Source organism: Theropithecus gelada, chromosome 6 (assembly GCF_003255815.1).
Source record: "Theropithecus gelada isolate Dixy chromosome 6, Tgel_1.0, whole genome shotgun sequence".
In the NCBI taxonomy this organism is placed as follows: domain Eukaryota; kingdom Metazoa; phylum Chordata; class Mammalia; order Primates; family Cercopithecidae; genus Theropithecus; species Theropithecus gelada.
The window spans coordinates 173,742,790-173,768,907 of NC_037673.1; the positions used below are offsets into that span (position 1 = coordinate 173,742,790).

At 57.7% G+C, this 26,118-nt stretch overlaps 1 protein-coding gene across 8 annotated transcripts; it reads right to left on the reverse strand.

Annotated features, from left to right (window-relative positions):
- Window positions 1-8,552: 8,552 nt before the first annotated feature.
- On the reverse strand, window positions 8,553-22,889 carry PDLIM7 (PDZ and LIM domain 7). Of its 8 annotated transcripts, none has more exons than XR_003119768.1 (13): window positions 22,816-22,889; window positions 21,734-21,840; window positions 17,614-17,765; window positions 17,473-17,503; window positions 16,896-17,014; window positions 16,100-16,236; window positions 15,960-15,996; window positions 14,892-15,152; window positions 14,508-14,742; window positions 13,176-13,356; window positions 9,213-9,333; window positions 9,010-9,125; window positions 8,553-8,873 (listed from the first exon to the last, which is right to left on the reverse strand). XR_003119768.1 is itself a non-coding variant. In XM_025386995.1 (13 exons), exons 2-13 carry the CDS (start codon window positions 21,827-21,829, stop codon window positions 8,787-8,789), a joined length of 1,272 nt encoding a protein of 423 aa, XP_025242780.1. In that variant the 5' UTR covers window positions 21,830-21,840; window positions 22,816-22,887; the 3' UTR covers window positions 8,553-8,786. The 8 variants fall into 8 exon arrangements, 6 of the variants coding, with proteins under 6 accessions (XP_025242780.1, XP_025242778.1, XP_025242779.1 ...); XM_025386995.1 differs by lacking the exon at window positions 16,896-17,014 and adding an exon at window positions 16,493-16,509 and having other exon boundaries at window positions 14,892-14,953; window positions 22,816-22,887; XM_025386993.1 differs by having other exon boundaries at window positions 14,892-14,953; window positions 22,816-22,887.
- Window positions 22,890-26,118: the final 3,229 nt, after the last annotated feature.

Sequence of the window (26,118 nt, forward strand, 5' to 3'; positions counted from 1 at the left end):
CACGCCCACTCTCACCTCTTGCCATCAACATTTTTAAATAAACTTTCTATTTTAGAACAGTGTTAGATTTACAGAAAAGTTACAAAGATAGTATAGAGAGTTCCCATACACCCTGCACTCAGTTTTCCCTAGTTTCAGGGAAGCAAGGGTGTTCCCTGCTGGCATGCCCCAGAGCCCACTCCTCTGGTCTCCGCACCCATCACCCTTCCATGTTATCTCCATCCCCTCATTTCTATAGGATGCAGACACATCTGTCCTCTGTCTCCTCCTCCCTGCATTTTCTCTGGCACTGCTCTGGCCAAGGTCACCAGTGACCCCTGACTTGCCAAATTCAGTGGACCCATAGTTCTCAGTTGCCCTGACTGGGGGCGTGGGTGGCCACTGGTCACTGTTCTCTGAGAACCTGCCTCCTTTCAGCTGCCATTGCCCCTGAAGCCCACACACTCAGCCTTGGTGGGTGGGCGGCTGGTGGGTTCCTCCCACCAGGACTTCGTGTCTGCCACCCCCAAACTGATCACCCTTCAAGTCGCTGACAGGTCGGTCTCTCCCACCCCCAGAGCATGAGCTCCCCACACACACACTGGGAGGCTGGGCCAATGACTTCAATGACTTCTGGATCCCCAGAGTGGAAAAGACGAGACAAGGGAGGACTGAGATCCAGAAACTGGGCCTTTGCTGTGTGACCTTGGCTGAAACACTTCCCCTCTCTGAGTTTCCTTTTGATAACCTGTTGTGAGAATAAAATGGGCCTGGATGGAGGCTTAGAAAGGAGAACCCCCTCCCTTCCTCCTCATAGCCCCGCCCTCCTCCCTCCACCCCCACCTTCCTGTTCTGTGCTCCCCCACACCTCTCAGGGAAGGTTTTAGGGCTGAGGAGAGGCTGCAAGACTTTTTCAGCAAGAGCTGGTGGAGTCTTCTCTGGCCTCTTCCAACCTCTGCGAGATCCCACCAAGCACACATTCAGATTACCCCTTGACCATCACAAAGCTCATGGCTCTTCCCAGGTATCTGCCCCTGGCACCGGGCCAGCCACGCTCATTCACATTAGCTCTGCTCCTGAGGAGTCTATTGCTAATGGTGTGACCTTGAGCTTGCTGCCTGACCTATCTTGAATCACTCATCTTCAACTACAATCTGGGGATGATAGTGATGGGACTTACCTCCTAGGGTCAGTTTGAGGATTTTCAAAAAGTATCTAGAGAGTGATTAAAATGGGAACAGTACATAGTAGGTGCTGCCAATGTGTTGATTGTTATTATTATTATTTTACAGGTGGGAAAACCGACGCCCAGAGAGAGTCAGTGACTTGCCCGGAGACACACAGCTGGTGAGTGGCAAAGTCTGAATGGGAACCCAGGTCTGTCCCAGGTCATTTCAGCACCCCACATACTCTCCCCACTTCCCCTTGTAGCACCCCTATTTCTGCATGCAGGGGTGAAGTGGGCTGCAGTCTGGTCAGAAGTTCCAGATGCTCCAGCTCTGAGGTCTGGGAATGGAGTCAGGGGCAGGGCCCTGGGCATGAGGGGAGGAAGTGCCGTGGACATCCCTGCCAGGCCTGCTCCACATCCCATTTTCTGGCAGATTTTCCACTTTCAGCTCTAAACCGGAGTATGTCATCCAAGCCAGGAAGGGTCAGACCCAGTGACTACTTCAGAGACAGACACATGACCCAAGTTAGTCCAATGGGCATTGTCCCTGGGACTTTCGCTGGCGCCATTAAGAAAGGCTCCCTTGCGGCCTTTCTTACACGCCTGTAATCCCAACACTTTGGGAGGCTGAGGTGGGCGGATCACGAGGTCAGGAGTTCGAGACCATCCTGGCTAACACGGTGAAACCCCATCTCTATTAAAAATACAAAAACAAAATTGGCTGGGTGTGGTGGCGGGCGCCTGTAGTCCCAGCTACTCAGGAGGCTGAGGCAGGAGAATGGCGTGACCCGGGAGGCGGAGCTTGCAGTGAGCCAGGATTGCACTACTGCACTCCAGCCTGGGAGACAGAGCGAGACTCTGTCTCAAAAACAAAACAACAACAAAAAAGAAAGCCTCCCTTGCTGAGCACGGTGGCTCACGCTTGTAATCACACCACTTTGGGAGGCCGAGGCGAGCAGATCACGAGGTCAAGAGATCAAGACCATCCTGGCCAACATGGTGAAACCTCGTCTCTGCTAAAAATACAAAAATTAGCTGGATATGGTGGCACACGCCTGTAGTCCCAGCTACTCAGGAGGCTGAGGCAGGAGAAGTGCTTGAATCCGGGAGGCGGAGGTTGCAGTGAGCCGAGATCACACCACTGCACTCTAGCCGGGGCCACAGGGTGAGACGCCATCTCAAAAAAAAAAAAAAAGAGAGAGAGAGAAAAGAAAAGAAAGGCTCCCTGTGTCCACTGGGGCTGCTGAGCTGGCCAGGTATGGGTCTGGAGCTGCTGGGGGCCATCCTTGCCAATAGTGGGGAGGGCCTTCTGAGAATGAAGCCAGCATCGAGAACAGCAGAGCGGAGAGACGGAGAGCACGAGAGAGGGTCCGGGTAGCCGCCATGGGTACCTGGATCCAGCCAGATTTGAAACCATTCACTTTTTCAGTTCAGTTATTCCCGTTTTTGCTTAAACTAGCTTGAATTGCAGCCGAGAGACCTACCTAATCTGCCTGGTACCCAAGTAGTGGTCATTTTGTCAGTGGCAAGAGACATGGGTGAAATCTGAGTTGATCTTCCAGTACCCCCAAAACCTGAGCAGGAGAGGCCAGGCTGGTCCTGGGATCCTTACTGGCTCGGAAGTGGCTCCCCCTGCACAATCTCCCAAGCGGCTGGTGCTGGTTTTCTGAGTTCCCCCAGGCTGTCAGTCAGCGAGCTTGTTCTTGTTCCACCATGACCCCCAGAACCCTGGTCCCCTCCCCTCCTTCCTTTAAGGCCTCAGTTGGGAGGGGTTCTTCTTCCACTCTCAGGGTCAGCTTTGGATTTAGGCAGACTCAAGTTCAAAGGTTGACCTGCGGCCAGCCCTTTAGCCCAGGGCCTCAGCTCCCTTCCTATAACAGGGCCGCGTGGAGAATCTGAGGATGGCGTGTACCTTATGTGTGTACCAAAGCCATGTGGGGCCCCGCACTGAAGAGGCAGTAGCAGAATCATGAGTGCCTGCCTCCATACTCTGGCAAAACAGTCCCTCGCCCTCCACCGCCTCCCTCCCTGCTGATCCAAATGAGCTCAAGCCATTCTGAGCTGGGAAAAGCCCCTCCCTTGCCTGCTGCCTCTCCAGTTGCCCACTCAGCCCCCTGCCATGGTCTCTGCCCCCTCCAAGGGTGCTAATGGCCTTCCCTGCCTGGCACGAGGACATTCACTTCCCAGTCCCCATGGCCTCCACCCGCACAGCCTTGCACCCCAGCTTCGGAACACTGTGATCTTTGCAGCTTGTGGTTGCTATTATTATTATTTTTTTGAGACAGAGTCTCACTGTTGTCACCCAGGCTGGAGTGCAGTGGTGCAATCTCGGCTCACCACAACCTCTGCCTCCTGGGTTCAAGCAATTCTCCTGCCTCAGACTCCTGAGTAGCTGGGATTATAAGTGCCTGCCACCACGCCTGGCTAATTTTTGTATTTTTAGTAGAGATGAGGTTTCACCACATTGGCCAGGCTGGTCTTGAACTCCTGACCTCAGGTGATCCACCCGTCTCAGCCTTCCAAAGTGCTGGGATTACAGGTGTGAGCCACTGCTCCCAGATGCTATTACTTTACAGATGGGAAAGCCAAGGCTTAAAGAGGGGCAGTGTCTTGCCCAGAGGCACACAGCTGATGGAGTGGCAAAGTCTGGATGGGAGCCCAGGTGATGGGGGACGCATGACAGGAGCTGGGGAGTGCTGGCGGGTCAGCAGGGAACACTCTGGCCTTTGATCCCTGGAGTGGCAGGCCAGGCCATTCCTGGATGACTCTGTACAAGTCACTGTTCCTCTCTGAGCCTCAGTACCCTCATCTGAAACATGCCTTTAATAATGTGTTCTCAAAGGTGTTATGATGATTAAATGACATGTGATTGCATCACACCTACAGAGTGAGGGTGGCTAGTTCAAGGAGGTGCCTGGTATCTGCTCCTGCCCCACTCTACGCTAGCTCTGGCTTCACGGTTCCGCATTTGCCCCTGCCCTCCACCCCACTCTCTCCTTACAGCCCCCTCCCAACTTCTCCCATCTTCTACCACCATCCTCCAGCAGATGCCTCCCAGGCCCCTCCAGCCACCCACACCCTGGTCTCTCAGCTGAGCCTGACGGTCCTCTTGGCCCGCCACAGCCAAGTCTCTTAAAAGATCTGTCTGCACTCTCTCCTTCCACATCCTCCCCACCCTCCCGCCTTGTTCCTCTTTAACCCTGGCAGCCGCCCCAGCTCGGCTAAACTGATCTGGCAAATGTCACCTTGTTGTGAAACGCCACGAGGGACTCCTCGGCCTTATCTGCCCGATTGACACTGTTGGCAGCTTCTTGACACGCTCTTGCCTGTCTGGGCTTCCCTGCACCTTCCCTGGAGGTCATCGTCCTCCCGCCCTGGCCATGCTGTCCCTGCCCGGTGCTGTGATGCTGGCGTTCTGGCGTCTCACCTCCTCACTGTGCTGGGCCCTGGCCGTCCTCATGCTGGATTTGGCCCACATTTGTTATTTTTCTAATAGGATTAAAAAAAATCTAATGTAGTTGCCAATATTCAAACACCAGATCTCACACACAAATCTGAACCTCTGGACGCTGTCGATAAACTGGCAGATCTGGCCGCGCTGCTTGGCGTTCCCAGACGGGCTCCCGGCTACAGTTACCATCCATCCTTGTGCCCTTCTTGCTTGTATCCATGGGAACCGAGGATGGACTGAGGGCTTCACAGTTCAAGAGAACTGGGAGAGAGCACATTTCCTTGTGGAAGTGAAAGCCACTCTGTGGTTAACATGCGAAGGACGTCCAGGTCGAAAGAAAACCACATCCCACCTGCTTGACTCTGGATGCTCCCTGTGTGGGTGCCGCTCCCGGCTCTCCCTAGGCTGCAGTGACCAGCATGTATGTTGACTGCCCTGAGCCTGTCTCAAATTAATTCCCGAATTGAAGCGGACGTGAATCCAGACTTGAATCTTCAGCTGTTTCCTGACTGTCTCCTAAATGTCCCACAGGCACCTCGTTCAACAAACACTTACTGAGCATCCACTATACGCCAGGCACTGACATACAGGCACTCCGGCAAGACATGAAAATAAGACGAGGCCGGGCGCAGTGGCTCACGCCTGTAATCCCAGCACTTTGGGAGGCTGAGGCGGGCAGAAAAAAAAAAGACATGAAAATAACACACGAAGCTTTGCACTCATTCTCCAGAGTTCCAAGAGAAAACACAGCAGAGACCCTTCTCGTCTCTCTCTCCCTTTTTTTTTTTTTTTTTTTTGGGCGGCGCTTTGTTCCTCAGGCCGGGGTGCAGCGTACTGCTGCCTCAACCTCCTGAGCTCAAGTGACCCTCCCCCCTCAGCTTCCCAAGTAGCTGGGACTGCAAGAATGCACCATTAGGCCAAGCTGATTTTTTTTTTTTTTGAGACAGTCTTGCTCTGTTGCCCAGGCTGGAGTGTAATGGCGCAGTCTTGGCTCACTGCAACCTGTCTCCTGGGTTCCAGGGATTCTCCTGCCTCAGCCTTTTGAGTGGCTGGGATTACAGGCATGCACCACCACACCTGGCTAATTTTTGTATTTTTAGTAGAGACAGGGTTTCACCGTGTTGGCCAGGCTGGTCTCAAACTACGGACCTCAGGTGATCTGCCCACCTTGGCCTCCCAAAGTGCTGGGATTACAGGCATGAGCTACCACGCCTGGCCTCTAATGTGTGTGTGTGTGTGTGTGTGTGTGTGTGTGTGTGTGTATTTGTTTTTGTTTTGTTTTTTTTGAGACAGTCTCACTCTGTTGCCCAGGCTGGAGTGCAGTGGCACAGTCTCAGCTCACTGCAACCTCAGCCTCCTGGGTTTAAGCGATTCTCCTGCCTCAGCCTCCTGAGTAGCTGAGGCCTGGCTAATTTTTGTATTTTTAATAGAGACGGGGCTTTACCATGTTGGCCAGTCTGGTCTGGAACTCCTGACCTCAGGCGATCCATCTGCCTTGACCTCCCAAAGTGTTGGGATTACAGGCATGAGCCACTGTGCCCGGCCCTGGCCTCTAATTTTTAAATTTTTTTTTTTTTTTTTTTTTTTTTTGAGACGGAGTCTCGCTCTGTCGCCCAGGCTGCAGTGCAGTGACCGGATCTCAGCTCACTGCAAGCTCCGCCTCCCGGGTTTACGCCATTCTCCTGCCTCAGCCTCCCAAGTAGCTGGGACTACAGGCGCCCGCCACCTCGCCCGGCTAGTTTTTCGTATTTTCAGTAGAGACGGGGTTTCACCGTGTTAGCCAGGATGGTCTCGATCTCCTGACCTCGTGATCCGCCCGTCTCGGCCTCCCAAAGTGCTGGGATTACAGGCTTGAGCCACCGCGCCCGGCCATTTTTAAATATTTTTTAGATAAACTGGGTCTCGCCAGGCCGGGCGCAGTGGTTCACACCTGTAATCCCAGCACTTTGGGAGGCCGAGGCGGGCAGATCACAAGGTCAGGAGATCAAGACCATCCTGGCTAACATGGTGAAACCTTGTCTCTACTAACATACAAAAAAAATTAGCTGGGCGTGGTGGTGCACAACTGTAGTCCCAGCTACTTGGGAGGCTGAGGCAGGGGAATCGCTTGAACCCTGGAGGCGGAGGTTGCAGTGAGCCAAGATTGCACCACTGCACTCCAGCCTGGGTGACAGAGCAAGGCTCCATCTCAAGAAAACAAAACAAAACATGTCTCACCATGTTGCCCAGGGTGGTCCTGAACTCCTAGGCTGGATCCCTTCTCCAGCCTCAGCCTTCCAAAGTGCTGGGATTAGAGGTGTGAGTCACCCTGCCCAGCCCTTCTTGTCTCTTAAAGGGGACTGGGCCAAGGGCCTGTTGAGAAGACTTACAGATGTGTTGTAGGTCCTCATGCCAGGGACCCCTGAAGGACGAGCAGCCATGGCACACTGAGTTGTCCTGGCCTACGTAAGGCTTCTCTTCAGTCTTTCCAGTCCAGGCTTGGGACAGGAGAGATGACAGTCCCTCTAGGGTGGTGAGAGCATCAGTGGGAGGCAGGAAGCCCCGGAGTGACAGTGCCACCACCAAGGCCTACAGTCCTCCAGGTGCCGGGCAGAAGTCAGCATCCCAGAGAGATGCTCGCTGGCAAATGGTGCTCAGTGCCAGCCAGTCCCGGGACAGCGCACCCAGCTTCAGGCCTGGATTCTAGTCTGGCTCATAGCTCAATGACAGTGTGACCTTGGTCAGGTCTCCCAACCTTTCTGTGCCTCATGTAGAAAATAATTGGGCCAGGCATGGTGGCTCACACCTGTAATGCCAGCACTTTGGGGCTGAGGAGGAAGAATTGCTCGAGCCCAGGAGTTTGAAACCAGCCTGGGCAACCTAGGAAGATTCTGTCTCTTAAAAATGACAACAACAAAAAAATGAAAATGAAAAAGAAAAAATGAAATAGGTGATCACAGACATGGTGCAAGGTTGCTAGGAGGTTCACAGGAGACGTGAGCGTGTCTGGTATAGGCTAGATGCCTGGCAAAGCTGCTGTCCTTCCCCATCCCTCATCCCCTGGACCTTTCACTAGGTCCCATCTCTGCCATATTACCCTCTGCCCCTCCCTTGCCTGGCCCCCGCCCCTAGGCCACTGCTGCAACTCTTCCTCCGAGCCTCCCTCCTGTACCCGCTCAGTGTCCTGGGGCCTCTTTCTAGAAAACAACACAAATCTATTTCAAACTCTGCTGTGCCGTGCCCTGCCCTGACCTCAAGAGACAGCCCCAGCTCTACTGCCTGGCACTTGTGGCCTCCCAGGACCTAAAGGCTACCCTCTCCAGTCCCATCTTCTTCTGTTTGGACGGCAGTTGGCCCCTCCAGGCCTTTGCTGTGGCCATTGCTGTTTTCCACCCCGTATCTCTGCAGATCCACCCCCAACTACGACTACCCTTCTGTGTTTTTTTTTTTTTTTTTTTTGAGGCAGGGTCTCACTCTGCCACCCAGGCTCGAGCACAGCGGTATGATCTCAGCTCACTGCACTCTCCACCTCCCGGGTTCCAGCAATTTTCCCACCTTAGCCTCCTGAGTAGCTGGGATTACAGGCATGCCCCACCACATTCAGCTAATTTTTGTATTTTTACCAGAGACGTCGTTTCTCCATGTCAGCCAGAGTGGTCTCAAACTCCTGACCTCAAGTGATCTGCCCGCCTTGGCCTCCCAAAGTGCTGGGATTACAGGCGTGATCCACCACCCATCCTAACTACCCTTCTCTAACCTCCAAGCCAGGCCAGACCAGTAGCGTCCCTCATGTCTGTGGGCACCAGGCCTGGCACATGGGGTCCCGCCTATACCTCCTCCACTAACCATGAGCCTGCCACGTCCGCATCACGAGGACCACCAAGATGGCCAGTCCAAGAAATCCCTCTTACTCTCCACCCTGCCACGTGACTCAAGTTCTACCCCTCCGGGTGCACAGGGGAACGGCACACAAGACACAGCTGGGTACAGGTTTATTGTGGCACTGGAGGTGAAAGGGGGCCGGTGTGGCCAGCACCAGTGTGCTGTGGTGGTGGAGGGAGTGGGATGGGAGGATAAGGCGGGTGGGGCAGGGCCGGGGAACCCCAGGCTCGGGCCAGGAGCCAGGGTTAAGGTAACCATTGCCAGCCCTACCCAGAAATGCCGGGCCATGGCTCCGGGGCCGCCGCGGCAACTGTGGGCAGGAGGGGCTCACACGTGGGAGAAGGCATGGCTCTTGCAGAGGGGCCTGTCCTTCTTGGAGTAGAAGGTCTTTCCTTCCAGGTTGATCTGACATATCTAAGGACAGCAAAGGCCCAGTCACATGGGGTTGGGGGCAGCAGTAGAGGCCCCTTCCCAGCTTCTCCTGCATCCCCCAGGCAACGAACAGAGGGCTGGTGGACTTGGGGCTGAGGCCAAGGCTCGGGGCTCTCACCGCACAGACGAAGCAGGTGTCATGCCAGCTGAAGCCCAGCGCCTCCAGGAAGCGGTCCCCAGCGTCGATCTTGAAGTCACAGCCATGGCATTTCGTGCCAAACATCTTCTCATAGTCTGAGGATGGAAGCAGAGAGGAAGGGGACCTGGATTCATGCCTGCCCCATGCACCATCCCTCCTCACCCTCATTGGCCAGCAGGTACCTCGCTCGCAGTAGGGCACGCCCTCCTCCATGTAGAAGGCCCTGTTCCGGATGGGCGTCTTGCAGGCGGCACAGGTGAAGCAGTGCACGTGCCAGGTCATCTTCAGGGCATGCATGATCTCCTGGAAGGAGGTGCCAGTCACTCGGCAGGCTCAGGCCCCTCCCGCCCTCCCCTGGGTCACGGGAACACAGGGCAGCTGGCCGTGGGCCCTGTTCCTTCTCATAGTAAACACTACATCTAACCGTTCAGGACTCCCATGCCTCCATCTCCAACTCCAAGGTCTCTGAGTGGACGTCCACTGCGCCTTCAGACCTGCCATGTCCAGTACTCAGTTCCTGATCCCCTCACCCCAAACCTCTCCTCCCACAGGCATCCCCGTAACACAGATGGCAACTCCATTCTCCCGTTTGCTGCAGCCAAACACACCCTCCTCCCACACCCCACACCAGGTCCCCCAGGAAATCCAGTGGGGCCCACCCCCAAGGCACATCCAGATGCTGAGTGCTGCTCACAGCCTCCCTGACGCGAGGTGAGCCACAGCGATCTGGCCCCTGGGATCACACACAACTGGCCTACAGCTCCTCCCTCTGATCCCAGCTGCCGCAGCAGGCCCCTGCAACCCCTGCAACCCGAGACAGGCTGTATCCCCCTGCAGGAAACCCCTTACCGCTTCCCATTTCTCCCAGCAAGAACCAAGCCCCATGCAGACGCTGGAGGCCAGCAGGTCTGACCTCGTTCCCACCCGTCTCCCCCACTGCTCTCCTTTGCGTTCTCACCTTGCCTCCACACACTGGCCTCTTGCCTGAAATTGGCACACCCGGCACGCTCCTGTCCTGGGCTTGACACTGGCTGTCCCCTCTCCCTGGACTGCTCTGCCCCAGGTATCTCAAGGCTCACCCCTCAACCCCTTCAAGTTTCCGCTCGAATGCAGTCTTCTCCACGAGGTCCCACCCTGACCACACGAGTAGCAGCCAGCTGCCTTCCCTACACCACGCCCAAGCGCTTCTTGCTCTACTCTTTCCTGTTTTCCATAATGTGATCTAACATTACTTCCAGGCAATCTACTTATTGCGCTTATTGCTTACTGTCTGCCTCTCCCCTCTTCTTCCAGCCAAAACGTAAGGCCCAGAAGGGCATGAAGCATCAACTGTTTTGTTAGCTGATCTAGCCCCACAGTGCCTGGCCCTTTGTGGGTGAGTTGACTGGGCTCCGCAGGAGGTGGGGGGGGCCAGAGGCACAAGGTGCTGAGCTCTCCCTGGGCTGGGCTGTTCGCTAGGAGCCTCGGGGCCAGCCGGGGCCAGAAGTATTCACCTCCCGGAGCAGGCAGAGGGCAGCATGGGGCCTCAAGGCAGCATGAGGGTCCGAGACCTGTGGGTTTGGCCAGACCTTGACCTTCTCAAGTCTTGGTTTCTTCCCTTGTGAACTGGGAAGCTAATCCCAGCCTTGTGAGGCTGTTATGAGGATGGCCCTGAGTTTAAATCCAGGGATCCCAGATCCAATCCCTGCAAGGGTCAAGTGGGGACTGTGTCATACGGAGGAGCACCTCTTCTGGCAACGGTGCTACTGGTTCATTCAGGAATGCCTGCCTGGCTCAGGCTGAAATCTAAGTGTTCAAGTGAAATCTGCTGGGCACAGTGGTTCACGTCTGTAATCCCAGTGCTTTGGGAGGTCAGGGTAGGAGGATTGCTCGAGGCCAGGAGTTCAAGACCAGCCTGGGCAACATAGCAAAACCTCATCTCTATAAAAATATTTAAAAATCTGCTGAGCATGCTGGTGGGCATCTCTAGTCCTAGCTATTTGGGAGGTTGAGGTGGGAGGATCCTCTGAGCCCAGGAGATCAAGGCTGCAGTGAGCAGTGATCATGCCACTGTACTACAGCGTGGGCAACAGAGCAAGACCCTATTGTTATACATAAAGAAATAAAAAGCAGGAGATTTCACTTTCACTCTGCCTCCCAAGTAGCTGGGACCACAGGTGCACACCACCACACTTGGCTAATTTTCTAATTTTTTTTTTTTGTAGAAACAGGGGTCCATACTGGTCTTGAACTCCTGGGCTCAAGCAATCCTCCCACCTTGGCATCCCAAAGTGCTGGGATTACAGGCATGAGCCACTGCATCAGGCAAATCTTCTGATTTTAAATTGTTGGCTACTGATTTTAAAATGAAACAGTGGAGGCCAAACAAGACGTTACGTGTGGGTGACACGTAGCTTTCAGATGGCGCATTTCTGCCCTCCACAACACCTGTACCCCATCTTACATCTACCTTGCAACTGTGCTGGCCCTAGCGCAGTGCCACCCTTCTCTTTAGTGAGGCCCAGAGAAAGCAACTATATCCCCTGCTCACACAGCCAATAGATCACAGAAACAGATTTTGTGCCCGTGTCTGGCTGGCTCTTCTCACTGTCTGGTGTTGCTTGTTGTATAGGAGCAGACAAGGTCACAGTGAAGGAACTTGGGAATAGACAGGGCTCTACCAGGGGTGTGGGCTGGTAGGGCGGGAGCCGAAGGCTGGGAGGCAGATTTCTCTTTCTTTTTTTTTCTTTTCAGACAAGAGTCTCGCTCTGTCGCCCAGGCTGGAGTGCAGTGGTGCAATCTTGGCTCACTGCAAGCTCCGCCTCCCGGGTTCATGCCATTCTCCTGCCTCAGCCTCCTGAGTAGCTGGGACTACAGGCGCCCGCCAGCACGCCTGGCTAATTTTTTGTATTTTTTTTTTTTTTTGAGATGGAGTCTCGCTCTGTCGCCCAGGCTGGAGTGCAGTGGCCGGATCTCAGCTCACTGCAAGCTCCGCCTCCCGAATTTACGCCATTCTCCTGCCTCAGCCTCCCGAGTAGCTGGGACTACAGGCGCCTGCCACCTCGCCCGGCTAGTTTTTTGTATTTTTTTTAGTAGAGACAGGGTTTCACCGTGTTAGCCAGGATGGTCTCGATCTCCTGACCTCGTGATCCGCCCATCTCGGCCTCCCAAAGTGCTGGGATTACAGGCTTGAGCCACCGCGCCCGGCCATTTTTTGTATTTTTAGTAGAGACGGGGTTTCACCGTGTTAGCCAGGATGGTCTCGATCTCCTGACCTCGTGATCCACCCGCCTCGGCCTCCCAAAGTGCTGGGATGACAGGCATGAGCCACCGCACCCAGCCATTCTCCCCTTCTTGCCTACTGATGGAACCCCCAATTTTGCTGGACACATGGGTAACTAAAATAAAGACCATATTTCCCAGCCTCCCTTGCCACTGGGTGTGGTCATGTGACTTAGTTCTGACTAATGGGACGGAAGCAAAGGGTCAGGTGGCAGCATCCTCTAAGGATGGACTCCATGGAGCTCTGTCCCCTTTCTTCCCCTTCCAACTTCCTGCTGGCTGGGAGGTGGGCATTTTGGCAGAGACTGAAGTATCTTTCTCTATGAGTGGTAAGTAAGCAGGTGCTGTGAACAGTCAAGCAACAAGGCGGAGCCTGGGTCCACCAGACCAGTCCCAGACCACCCACCCCTAGATGTTTTTAGGCGAAGAATAATCTACCATTATTTTGAGTTTCCCACTGCTTGTGGTCAAGGTAAAACCTCACTGATATGAACATCACTATCACAGAGCCCTCTGGCTACCCCTGGCTCTGGATCCAGAAATAAGGAGGAAGCATGAGACAGAGCAGCTTCAGCATGTAAAGCTGGCCCTTCTACCGTTTCACTACGGCAGGGAGAGCCCAAAGTGGGAGTCATGAGGGCCCAGAGCTTCTCCTGGCTTGGTCCTCATGCTCTTTGCAGCCTTGGGCGGCTTCTGAGCAGGAACATGGTCATTTGTTAAGAGCATCCTGACTAATGCAGGGTGAGGCCAGTACAGCAGCCTATATAGGCTGGTAAGGACCCGGAGGGCTCACTCGGGGAGACCCCCAGCCTGAGGGTTGCCCAGCAGCCCTCCTTCCCACTGACAGGCTTGGGCCCGCCTCCCCACCAGCCAGCCCTACTCACGCCTGTAATCTTCTTCTTGCATTTGGCACAGCTGGGTGCGTAGCGCACGTCATAGCATGGCGGGCAGAAGATGGCGCCCTTCTCCTCGAAGAAGCCGCCCTCTTCCAGGACCTTCCCACACTGGCTACAAACAAACTCCTCGGGGTGGTACGCGTGGCCCAGCGCCACCAGGTAGCGGCCCCTGCCGGGAGGCGAGGGCAGTGAGAGGGAGCGCATGCAGAGGAGGTGGAGGTCTTGGTCCCCTTCAGGTTGACTGACCACCCACCGGGAAGCCTCGGGAGGGAGGAGTTCATTCTCCCCATTTTCCACATAGGGTAGAAGACAGGCTTGGGAAGTGACCATGACAGCCATGAAGCTTGCAGAGCCAGCCCGTCACACTGAACTGCTGGTGACAGGAGAGGCAGTTTTAGAGCAGGGAGGACCCCGGGAGGAAGGGCTGACAACTGGAGCCTCATGAAAGCTGAGGAGCCCCTGGGCAAACCCTGGGGCCATCCTATCCTGCTGGCCTGCCTGATCTACCTGGCAAGAGCTGATAGAGTTGGTTGGGCACGGTGGCTCACACCTGTAATCCCAGCACTTTGGGAGGCTGAGGCAGGCCTGAGATCACCTGAGATCAGGAGTTCGAGACCAGTCTGGCCAACATGGTGAAACCCCGTCTCTACTGAAAATACAAAATTAGCCAGGCGTGGTGGCCTGCGCCTGTAATCCCAGCTACTCAGGAGGCTGAGGCAGGAGAATCTCTTGAACCCGGGAGGCAGAGGTTGCAGTGAGCCGAGATCGTGCCACTGCATGCCAACCTGGGCGACAGAGTGAGACTCCATCTCAAAAAAAAGGAAAAGAAAAAAAGGGCGACAGAGTCAGGAGCAGGCCAGGGCTGAGGACTAGGAAGGCTCTAGAATCCAGCATGCTGATGCTGGGGGGTGTTTGATGCTGCTTGGCCCCACGGGGCAGTGCACAGAGGGAGGGGCTCTAGGCCTGTATGCTCTGAGAGCAGAGAGAGACAGAGAGCAGGAGGTGGGGACAGAGGCACTGGGAAGGGGCAGGCCCCTCTTGGCCCAGAGAGCAGCAAAGGTAGGGGTGCAGCTTCAGCCTATGGTTGGCCCTTTGGCCGTTTCGCCAGGGCAGATGCTGCTAGCAAGTGTTGTGGGTAGGCTGGGGTAGGTAGCGTGGGATTAAGAATCTGAGGACCCAGCTCAGGTCCCGACTCCTACTCCAGCTGGGAACTGAATCCTTATTCCCCCCAGTCGCAGCTGAGGCAAGATGGGTGGGCAGACAGGTGGGGTTGGGCTGCAGGATGGGAAAGCCAGGGTTGGACGGGAACAGGACACCCACCGGATGACCTTGTGGCACTGGTGACACACAGGAGTCTTGCCGTTGTTGCTGCCCCCTCCTGGTACCCCTCCGGCAGCTGCCTGCACGATGGAGGTGCGGTTCTGCAGCGGCGTGGGCGTGGCCGGCTGGCTGTGCCGGGTCAGCACTGTGCTCGTTTTGTCCGGGGCATAGCGCTCGGCAAACGCAGGGTCCACAGCCCAGGGCGGGCGGCTGGTGGGACTGGGGGTGGTAGGGCCTGCCGGGGCCGGGGGAAGTGGCTCTAAAGGGGTGCCCACGGACCCCAAAGGACAGGGGGTGGAGCCCCAGGCAGCTGAGAGAAGCCCGCCACCCCCATGCCCTGGAGGCTGCCCACCCTTGCCCAGGCCCGAGCCCACTCCCTCTCACCAGGCCAGGGCTCCTGGGGTGTAGATGAGGCTGGGGCTGGGGCTTCTGTCCTGGGCACCTGGCTGCAAGATCTGCCATTCAAGGCCCTGCATGGCTGAGCTTCCTGGCATGGCCCCACCCCCCAACCTGGGTCCTGCTGGCCCCACGGGAGATGCCTGGGGGCATGGAAACTGCTGAGCTGGACTCCAGGTCCCACTGGGGTAGGGATGGGAAGGGCAGCTTCTCATAGCAACGTCCAGGTAGCTGGTATGTTGTCTATAGCTGGGAGATGGAGCAAGGCTCCCGCTTCTGAGGCAGCTCTTGGGGCTCCCCTCATGCCAGGAAGCCATCTGTGATGGCAGGGCAGGGCCCCTTTGCCAGGTACCCCCTTCCCACTGAAAACGAGGACGGCAGGGCCCAAACTGAGTCCAAACCACGAAACACCCCCACACCCCAAATGCAAACCAGGTGCACAAAGATAGAAAACAGAGGCAGAGCAAGCAGGGCTGAGAATGTTTATTTCCAGGCCCAAGGCAGCACAGACCTGGCAGACAGCAGTACCACAGGGCAAAGAGGGAAGGCAGTGTCAGATGACCCAGTTGTGCGGCCAGGGCCAGGCCAGCAGGAGGCTCAGGCCAGGGGCAGGAAAGTGGGGGGTGAGGTAGGCAGAAGCTGGAGGCACTAAGGGGGTGCCCTGGGCAGGAGGAACAGAAAGAGGGAGGCAGAGAGGGCAGCCGGCTGGAGAGGGCCGGGCTACGACTGCACGTTGAGCACGTGGGCAGAGCGCTGGTGGTGCCAGTCCCGGAGGCGGGTGTAGCGTGGGCTCTGCAGCTCCAGGACATACTTTTCCCTGAGGGGCAGAGAGAGAGGGAGGAAGAAGTGGAAGGAAGGAGAGATGGAAGGGAGGCAGGGAGGGAGGAGGGAAGGAAGGAGGGAGGGAAAGAAGGAAGGAATGAAGGAAGGAAGGAGGGAGGGAAGAAAGGAAGGAGAATGGAGAGCCCCAGCTGGGAGCCTCAGGAGTAGACATAGGGCAGTAGCTGGAATGGAAGAGGCAGGAGGTGGGAGAGGGACTCATGCCCATCCCTGTACCTTGATTTTTTCAGGTGCTCCTCATCCGGGTCTTGCACTGAGAGGGCAGAGGCAGGCATTGACCAAGAGAGACAGAGGGTCAGGGCTCACGCCTGGGCTGGGGGCCAGGAGAGTACCCCCTGCCCTGGGCTGGCACTTACTGAACTCGGTGCCTGTGAGGTGGGCAAGGATGCGAAAGGAACGCGACTGGCCTGTCCCTGGCCGTGGCCGCCAGTCCTCTGTGTTCTCCATCAGCCGCTGCTTGCTGGCGTCTGGGACCAGCGGTCGGAGCGGCTGTCTGTGGGGAGGGTGTGGCTCAGAACCCCACACTGGGGGTGGGCAGTGGGGGCAGCCCCTCCCAGGATTTGGTGTATGTGGGTTTGGGTTACAGTGATGGGAGGGAGTGGGTAAGGGTGAGGCCAGGAGCCCTGCTGGGCGGGTGGGTGAGAGGACAGGAGGGCAAAGTGGAGAGGAGGGCAGCCAGGGTGGGGAGGGGCCGCCGCCCAGAGTGCCAAAAGGAAGAAGAGAGGGACAGGCAGAGGGGGCTCACTGACTTGTCAGGGGTCTGCACCTGTGAAGGAAATAAGACAGATAGACAGATAAAGGGACAAAGGGACAGACACAGGAGAGGAAGAAAGATGGGGAGGGGTCAGAACAGCCGGGGACAAGGCGGCACTGAGTGTCTGGGGCTCAGCTGGCCCGACACCACAACCCAACCCCCAGCCGCCAGCGGAGGGCGCGGCCTCATTCAGAGACCCCTCCCCAGGGCGGTGCCCTGCAAGGCGCCACAGCCTCGGGAGGGGCCCTGTGCCTGCAGCCCCACCCCGGCCGCCAGGGGTCGCTGCCGCACGGTTCCGCCAGGCTGGGGCGCAGCACAGACTGAGCAGCAGCGGGCAGCGGGCGTGGGGCCACAGGGGGCCTGATAGCGTGGGCGTGGGCGGGCAGGGGCCGACGTACCCATTCTGCTGCAGGGCGCTGTCAGCGGGCGGGGGCGCCCCGAAGGGCCGGGCCGTCTTGTTGAGGGAGACGCTGGGTGCAAAGGTGTACCGCGGGGGGTCCGCGGCGGGGACGGAGGCCTGGGCAGAGACAGAGCCGGGCAAGGCGGGCGGGCGGGGTAGGGTGGTGACCTGGGTGGGAGTGGGGCGCCTGCGCGAGAGGACAACGGCAGCTCCAGCCCCCCACCCCCACCCCCCACATCTGTCTGGAGGCTAAGGGGAGAGGACAACAGGTTTCAAGGGGCCCATTTGGGAGTGCTGATCTCAGTCCACGCAGGACCGAGGGCTGACCCAGTGCCGGCGAGCACGCAGCGCCGATGGCAGGAGGCAGGCAGGCGGACAGACAGGCGGACATGCGTGGTGCCAGGACCGTGCGGCAGCCCCTGGCTCAACTCCAGGGCCCTAGACCCGCCTTAGCTCGTTTCCGCCCTCCACTTCCGGCCAGGGATTGGGGTACCAAGAATGTGCCAGGAGGGCGAGCAGGCCCGGCCGTCCAAGCCCACACCGCCCGCGCCCAGATGTCTCGGCCTGCCTCCTACCTTCTGTGGTTTGCTCTGAACTGGCTGGGCCCTGGAGAAGAAGGAAAGCATGACAGCGGGCTGGGCCCGCGGGGATCCCCTCTGCCAGCGCCCACGCACCCATGCATGCCCACCTGCACCCATGCATGCCCACCCGCATACCTGCTGAGGCCCAGGCTGAGGCGCTCCCCGCAGGCCCGGATCTTATTCTGAGCTTCGATGTGTGTGAGGCTCCCTGCGTTCTCGCCATCGATGCTCAGCACCCAGTCACCGACGGCCACTCCAGCCTGCGCCGCTTTGCCTCCAGGAGTGAGCTATGGAGAGAGAAGCAGTGACTGAGGCCCTGGCTCCTGCTGACCCAAGCCAGGTTGATGGTGGTAACCCTGCCCCACCCAAAGCTGCCCCACTTCCAGAACCCAGAGAGCTCTTATTCAACAGAGTTCTAGGCAGCTGCTGGACACTAAAGCAACCCAGGTGGTGGCACTCACCCGAGCTTCACAATTTCCCCAGTCACACTGCTTATTTATTCACCACCACGACCCTCCCCCACAGTCCAGAAATTGCTATGATGTCCACAAACAGCCAGGCTCAGGCTAAAGCCCAAGTTTTTCAGGAGGACCATTGCCTTTGGAGGCTCCTGCTGGCTTCCTGCCCAGGCCGCTCCACCTACCAGATATGCCGTCTGACCCATGCAGGGGGCAGCTTCCTCCCTGAAACCACCCGGGGCTCTTACGGACCTCTTACCCCCCAGCACCCTGTGAGGGGCCATCTGCAGCGGTCTCCTAGGACCCTCTGAGCGCCAGAACAGGCCCTGTTATCTTCCGGTTCCCTGTGAACACTGCCTGAATGGGGCCTAAGGTGACAGCCGGGGCTTCACAGGCCATACATGGGTGTCACGCCCAAGCCCTCAACTGCCAACTTTCTCCAACCCCAATCCTTCAGGCTATTGAGCTGGGAGTCCCTGGTTCCTGTGGCAATGAGAGGAGACAGTAGGCTGGGAGAAACGGCTGCCACCAGGATGAGCTGAGACCATCAGGAATGACTTCAAGGACGATGTGAGCCTCGGTAAAGGAGAATGGGGTGTGCTGCCTAGCGGGTGAGTTTACTTATGATGGCTTTGAATGCCAGAAGGAACTAGGACTTGGCTTTGAGGGTAGAGGAGCCACTGGCAGTTTTAATGTCTGGGATGGGGTATCTCCCAGGCCCTGAGAGGGGTGACCCTGATAATCCCCTTCCAGGCCTCGAGGCCAGCCCCAGCAACACAGGCGGGGCAGCTTGACTGGGTCTGAGCCCAAGGGGCCACCCAGCCATCTGGCAAGAGGCCTGGTACTGCAGTAAGTAGGCTTTTGTGAGGCAGTGCTGGAAGACAATTTCACTGGGTGGGGGGGATCTGGGGGGTCCAGGCTGCCAGAGGCCCCAGGAGGCTCCTCAGGTGGGCCAGTGCACAGACTGAGCTGAGACAGGGAAAAGGGAGGCAAGAGGTTTCAGAGAGATGTCAGAGGGCAAGGCAGCCAGACACAGAGCCTGACAGCACCAGGAAAAGAAAGGCGAGCTGGGCTCAACATGATTTCTTGCTTGCATGGGAGGTCAGAAGGCTAAGAGAGCTCAGTGGCCCCTTCCTCACTCGCTAAATAAGAACAGTTGCTACCGTTTATTGAGCACCAAGTATGCTACATATTGACACCGAATCTTCCAACAACCCTGTGGAGTAATCAGGGATTTTACCCATTTTACACTTGAAAATGTACACAGAGGCCGGGCGCGGTGGCTCACGCCTGTAATCCCAGCACTTTGGGAGGCCGAGGTGGGTGGATCACCAGGTCAGGAGATCAAGACCATCCTGGCTAATACGGTGAAACCCTGTCTCTACTAAAAATACAAAAAATCAGCCGGGCATGGTGGTGGGCGCCTGTAGTCCCAGCTGCTCGGGAGGCTGAGGCAGGAGAATGGCGTGAATCCGGGAGGCAGAGCTTGCAGTGAGCCGAGATGGCGCCACTGCACTCCAGCCTGGTCGACGGAGCAAGACTCCATCAAAAAAAGAAAAAAGAAAAAAAGAAAATATACACAGAGAGGTTAAACAACTTGCCTCAAGTCACCCAGCTAGTAAGAGGCAGGGCCAAGAAGTGTCCCTGACCCTAAGGCACTGTGGGCCACCTCTGCTGAGCATGGGGGCCCAACGGAGGGGCCAGCCCCCCTGGAGACACCCTGAGCCCCTCCCTCACCTTTAGTTCAATCCAACTAAATCAACCCCTTATACGGTATGTGGGGAAGTGACACCCCAGAGGGGAAGTGACTTACTCAAGGTCATGGTGAGTCAGTAGAAGGGAAACCTGGCCCAGCCACTCCCTGCCCACAGGGCTGGCTCCTGGGAGGTGTGGGCTGAGCCCGAGATGGAGGTCTTGGGGTGCACAGGAGCAGCTAGCTGGCTCCTGGAGAGGGGGTAGGGGGCGGGGACGGCTTCCCTTCCCAGAGTGAGGAGGGCAGAAAGCACAGATGATGAGGAGTGTTCAGAGCATGGAGAGGGCGGCAGGAGAGCAGGAGACAGCGCTGGGTGGGTGGCTGGAGAGAGGCAGGGAGGGGCTCAGGCCAGGAGCAGGGTAAGGCCAGAGGAACCAAGGAGGGAAAAAGCCAGGGGGCTGGACCCTGCATGAGGTGGGGGTGAGTCAGCCTGAGCAGCCCAACCCCCCAGTCCCAGACGTTACCTCATCTCCCAGGCCTGGGCCCACGGCCAGCCCTCACCCCTCCCACCTCCCTCCATCCTGGGGTCAGGGGAGGGGGAGGGGGCTGGCCTAACTCAGAAAAGCCCACCTCACCCACCCATATGGGCCCAGGTCCAACTCCAGGGCTGGGATCAGCTAGTGGCCCCACCCACATGCCAGGGATGCTGACCAGGGAGCTGGAGCTGGGAGTGCCCCCAACAGGCCATATCTGAAAGTCATCTCTATCAGGGAAGAAACTGAGGTTCAGGGTCCCCAGACACATTGGGCCAGCACTTTCCCAAGGGGCAGGACGCCGGGTAGGTTTTCAGAGCTGTGTGAGGACTGTGTAGGAGGATGTGTGTGGTAGGGCGACCACTGCCCTCACTACCCTGCTGTCAGGACAGGTTCCCAGAGAACACCGTGGAAGGACCCCTGGGAAGAGCCTACCCTAACCCCCATGCCCCAACTCCTACAGACAGACTCCACCTTGACGCCCTCCTCAGGCCACAACCCTCTGGGCCCTTCCAGGCTGGGCTTGCCCTGGGCTTCCTGACAACAGCTGCCTGCCCACCCATCGCCTGGGTGGGCCTCTCTGGGCAGGCGGATATAGGGGCAGGAAGTCCCCACCCCCTGCTGACCCCCAGGCCAGTCAGAGATGCCAGCCCACAGGCTGGCCTCACCCACTCTGTGCAGGCAATTTGTTGTGTCTCACAACTGGACCATACAGCTGGAGCTGCAGCCTGATGACCAGCTGAGGGGCCCAGCAGTGGGGTTCAGGGGGCCAGGCCTAGGCCAGCCCTTTTCAGCTTTGCAGACTGCAGCCACTGTTGGCCATCCCAGCGTGGGGCCGCATTCTTGGGCTTATAAGGCAATCCCCCTGCTACAGGGAGGAGCCAGCCTCCAGCTCCACCCCCACCAGGGCAGGCTCTTGGAAGCTGAAGTTAAGCCCCTAGAGAGGAGCCCTGTCCTGCACTTCTGCTTGGGGTCAAAGGCCACCACATCCTGAATGGGAATGGTGGATGCAGGTCCTTACATAGGCTGGGGAGAGACCCCTTCTACCCACAAAAAATGCACACCATCCCGTGCTTCAATTCCAATCCCTGCTTCAACATGGACTCGATGAGCGAGCCCCTCCACCTCTTCATGAGTTCTTCTCTCATCTGGAAAAACAGGATGAGGGCTGCTATTCCCTGGGCAGAAGTGTGTCTGAAGTGAAATCCTACAGTCACAGTGCCCTGCCTGGGGCCTGGCTCCAAGCATTGCCACCTCAAGTTTAGATATCTCCTGGAAATGTCAGGCTCCATCCTGCACAATGATCCTCCCTCCCGCCCTCAGAAGTGGCCACAGGAGCTTGGGAGAACAGCATCGGGTACAGTGCAGGACTGGGGAAGCCTGGGTGCTCCCTCCCAGTATCCACCTCATTGGGAGTCATTGCAGCGGGCAGGTACCACTACATCTGGGACCTGGACATCTCCTGGCCTGCTGGCCCCGACCAGCTCCTGTTAGGACTCCCCCCATCACCCTCTGGAGACCTGAGCACCCAAAGACCGCTGGAGGAGCCCCCTCCCCAAACCTAGGCTCACCCGGGAAATGGAGAGGGGCACATTGAAGTCCTTGCCCCCTTGCAGCCGGAAGCCCCAAGGTGCTGGCCCCTCCAGCACTACCTTGAAGGAATCCATGATGCCGGCTCCTGAGAGGAGAGGAGAGAAGAGGTGAGTGGCCAGCATGGTGGGCGGGCAGGCAGGCAGGCCGGCCCAACTCAAGATACCAGGCTTGGACAGGGGCCAGGCGGGCACGGGCAGCCCCTGAGCACACGCAAGCCATAGTAGGCAGGTATTTTGTCAGGCTGGGCTGGGCTGCTGGCGGACCTCACTTTGGAAAGACAGGAACAGCCTCCCTCCCCTTGGGACTGGAACTGTGAGGGGTGCCTGAATCCAGGATGGAGGTTCTTTTCAACCAGGGGTGGGCCGAGGGACTAAACTGGCGCGGCCTCCCCGCAAGCCAGCCTGGAGCCTCGGGCGGCCGGGTGAGTCAGGGGCCGGCTCTCCTCTCCCCCGCCCCCAGGTCCCGGCAGGCAGGCCGCGGCTGGAGCCTGCTCGGACTATATAAGGCGTGTAAGCTGACACTGTGCGGAGAGCCAGCGCAGGGAGCACACGGGGGCTTGGGACACGAGGGGGAGGGGAGGGAGGCGGCTGCAGCGGATCCTCCCAGCCATTCCGGGACCAGTCGAGGCTGCTGGGAGCCAGGGCGGGACCCCTGGGTGCTGAAGAAGGGGAAGGCGGGAGTGGGGTGCGGCCCCTGTGGAGACAGGTGGGGGCTGGGACCCTAAAGCATAGCTTGGAGGGGGATCCTTCCCGGAGCCCAATGGGGATGGTGCCTCCCACACAGAACTGCTCCCACACCGACGTGACTCAGTTTCCCCCTAGTCCCCCTCCGGGCCCCATGCATTAGACTGGCCCCGGCCGCAGGAAGCAGCGCAGGCGCCAATCGGCCCCGCCGCAGCCGGCTTGGCGGCAGGAAGGCGGGGGCGGGGGCGGAGGCAGGGGCAAGGGCCCGCGGGAGGAAGCACAGCCTGGACCGCGACCCCCAGTGCCCTTTGTGGTCCTCAGCAGGCCCCAGGCGCCCGCCTGGTCCAGCCCAAGACGCCCCGCGCGGTCGTTGATACCTGCTCGGCCCCGCCAGTGCGCTGCTCGGCGTCGGGCTCCAGGGAGCCGCGTTGGGATCGGCCGCCAGTGTTCTGACCCCGCCCCCGCAGTCACCCTCCACTTTGAGCGCGCGGAAGGGGGCGGGGCACAAGGCCACGCCCTCGTCGTGACCACGCCCACTAGACGATCTCCGTTGGTGGAAAGCACCACCCAGCTCTTCCGTCCCGCCCAATCACCACGTCCCGTCGGGCTGCGAGCTGAGAGGCCTCCCCGACCCGGGCCCTGCAGTGGGGCGGAGTCGGGGCGGGGCCGGGGCTGCGGGTCGTCTCATTAGGGAGGAGCTGCCTCGCCCAGTCCCTCGCTCCGCCCGCTGGCGGAGGGAGGGGAGAGCGGACCTGCAAACCAGACCGACCTGGGCCCTAGTCGTCTCTGAACCTTAGTTTGCTACTCCGAAAAATGGGACGATCATACTCGCCTCGCAGGGCTGCTGCGAGGGTCGGTATCGTAGGTGCAACCATCGGGGGCTGCAGGATTTCTAAATCAGAGGGCCTGGGAGGAGATAAGGTGGGGAAGTTGAGGGGGACAGGGGCGTTTAAAGCTTGATTTGCGCAACGCTCTACCGAAGGCAGGAACACAGGGCAGGAGCGGACGCCAGGGGTCCCTGGCCTTCAGGCCTTGCCCTCGCTCGCATCCCTACAACCCCGACCCGACCCGACACCGTCGGAAGCGCCGCGTCCCGCTCCACCTTGGCCAGAGCGGACTGCGCCCCGTGGGAGGCGTCCTCAGAGTCCCGGCCCCGCGTTCAGTCCGGGCACTAGGGCCCGCGGCGCGGACGCTGAGAGTATGCGGGTGTCGGGGTGAGGGAAGGGGCGTCCACCCTCCACTCGCTTGGTGGTCCCGGCCGGTCAGCTCCTCCTAGGACATGGTTGCTGCAGTTCTCCCCTCTCCATCCACAGTCATCACACCCACCCTCTTCTGCATAAAACGCTGTGAGAGTTCTCATCGTTAAAGACCTTCTCTTGACCCCACATCCCTCTCCAACTACTAGCCTTTAGTTCTGCTCTTGAGAGTAAAATTCCTCCAGGGAGTTGTCTGTTTATGGCGTCTCCACTTGCTTTCCTTCAGTTATCTCTTGAAGCCATGCCAGGCAGGCTCTTGTCCGCACCGGTCCCCTGAGATCTTTCTTCTCAAGGTCACCTGTGACCTGGAGGCCATCGGGCCATGGAATCCGTGGTGGTTCAGTTTCATCCTGCCCTTCCTAGGGGCAGCATGGGTCCGGGTGGATTCTCGTCCCCCGAAACACCCTTTTTCCCTGACTTCACAGCTTCTCCCTGCCCCACTGGCCCCTCCTGCCCATCCTCCTCTGCCTCTGGCTTTGGCCGTCTGATGCCATCTCTCTTTATTCTCACCCCCTAAGACCCCGTACCGTCCTGTGGCTTTCAGTACCACCTGTATGCCAAGGCATCTCATGTTTCATGGCCAGCCTGACCTCTCCCCAGGAACTCCAGACTCCATTATCCAAAACGCTGCCTAGATGTTTACTACATCAGGGTCCCCAACCCCCTGTTTGTAGCCTGTTAGGAACTGGGCTGCACAGCAGGTGAGCAGCGGCAAGCCAGAGAAGCTGAGTGTAGCAGCAGCATTAGATTCCGATAGGAGCGTGAACCCTATTGTGAACTGTGCATGCGAGGGATCGAGGTTGCTCGTTCCTTATGAGAATCTAATAATAAATGGGCCGGGTGCGGTGGTTCACGCCTGTACCTGTAATCCCAGCACTTTGGGAGGCTGAGGTGGGGGAGGATCACTTGAGGTCAGGAGTTGGAGGGCATCCTGGCCAACATGGTGCAACCCCGTCTCTACTAAAAATACAAAAATTAGCTGGGCGTGGTGACACATGCATATAATCCCAGCTACTCAGGAGGCTGAGGCAGGAGAATCACTTGAACCGGGGAGGCAGAGGTTGTAGTGAGCCAAGATGGCTCCACTGCACTCCAGCATGGGTGACAGAGCGAGACTCCATCTCAAAAAAAAAAAAAAAAAGAATCTAATGATAAATGTACTGCACTTGAACCCTCCTGAAGCCACCCCCACCTGCCCCCAGTCCGTGGAAAAATCGTCTTCCGTGAAAGCAGTCCCTTCTGCCAAAAAGGTTGGGGAGCCACTGTGCTAGGTATCTCAGGCCATCATGGCCCACCTGTCCCACCTTGTGCCTTTCCCACCTCCCTAACTCATTCCTGACTTCAACAAGTGCCACCAACATTCATCCAACTGGTTCAGCAGAAACGGTGAAGTTATCCTTCCTTTCTCTTCTGTCCTCCCCCAGATTCTGCAAATTCCACCTTCAGCATGTTCACATCTAACCGCTGCTTCCACCATTGTCCCAGCCACTGCCATCTTGTGCCTGTGCCCCTGTAACAGTCTCCTAACGGGTATCCCTGCTTTCACCCTTGCCCCTTCCAGAGTCTTCATGAAGCAGCCAAAGTGATATTTTTAAAGCCAGAATCACACCACCATGTCACTCTCAGCTTTTAGCATTCCAGTGAGATCATATTGCACTCAAAATAAAACTAAAGTCCTTAAGACCTACAGAACACGAATAAACTGCGTCTGACTCCTACCACTCGCTCCCTCCACTCCAGCCACCCTGGCCTCCTCACTCACATTTCCCCCAGCAGGCCAAGCATATTCCTGCCTCAGGGCCTGTCCACTTGCCAGTTCCCCTGCTTGAAACACTTCTTTTTTTTTTTTTTCTTTTTTTGAGACGGAGTCTCACTCTGTCATCCAGGCTGGAGTGCAGTGGTGTGATCTTGGCTTGTTGCAACCTCCGCCTCCCGGGTTCAAGTGATTCTTCTGCCTCTGCCTCCCGAGTAGCTGGGATTATAGGCATGAACCACCATTCCGGGATAATTTTTTTTTTTTTTTTTTTTTTTTGAGACGGAGTCTTGCTCTGTCACCCAGGCTGGAGTGCAGTGGCCGGATCTCAGCTCACTGCAAGCTCCGCCTCCCGGGTTCACGCCATTCTCCTGCCTCAGCCTCCGGAGTAGCTGGGACTACAGGCGCCCGCCACCTCGCCCGGCTAGTTTTTTGTATTTTTTTAGTAGAGACGGGGTTTCACCGTGTTAGCCAGGATGGTCTCGATCTCCTGACCTCGTGATCCGCCCGTCTCGGCCTCCCAAAGTGCTGGGATTACAGGCTTGAGCCACCGCGCCCGGCCTCCGGGATAATTTTTATATGTTTAGTACAGATGGGGTTTCTCCATGTTGGTCAGGCTGCTCTCAAACTCCTGACCACCAGTGATCCATCTGCCTTGGCCTCCCAAAGTG

Bases quoted from the DNA above. Each gene is read 5' to 3' on its own strand.
- PDLIM7 (XM_025386992.1), bottom strand. From the start codon at position 21,877: ATGCTGGCCACTCACCTCTTCTCTCCTCTCCTCTCAGGAGCCGGCATC. The intron at 16,237-16,895 runs GTACGTCGGCCC...CCCTCCCCACAG, and splicing joins AGCGCCCTGCAGCAGAATGG to ACAGCCGCTCCGACCGCTGG. The intron at 8,874-9,009 runs GTGAGAGCCCCG...TGCTGTCCTTAG, and splicing joins ACACCTGCTTCGTCTGTGCG to ATATGTCAGATCAACCTGGA.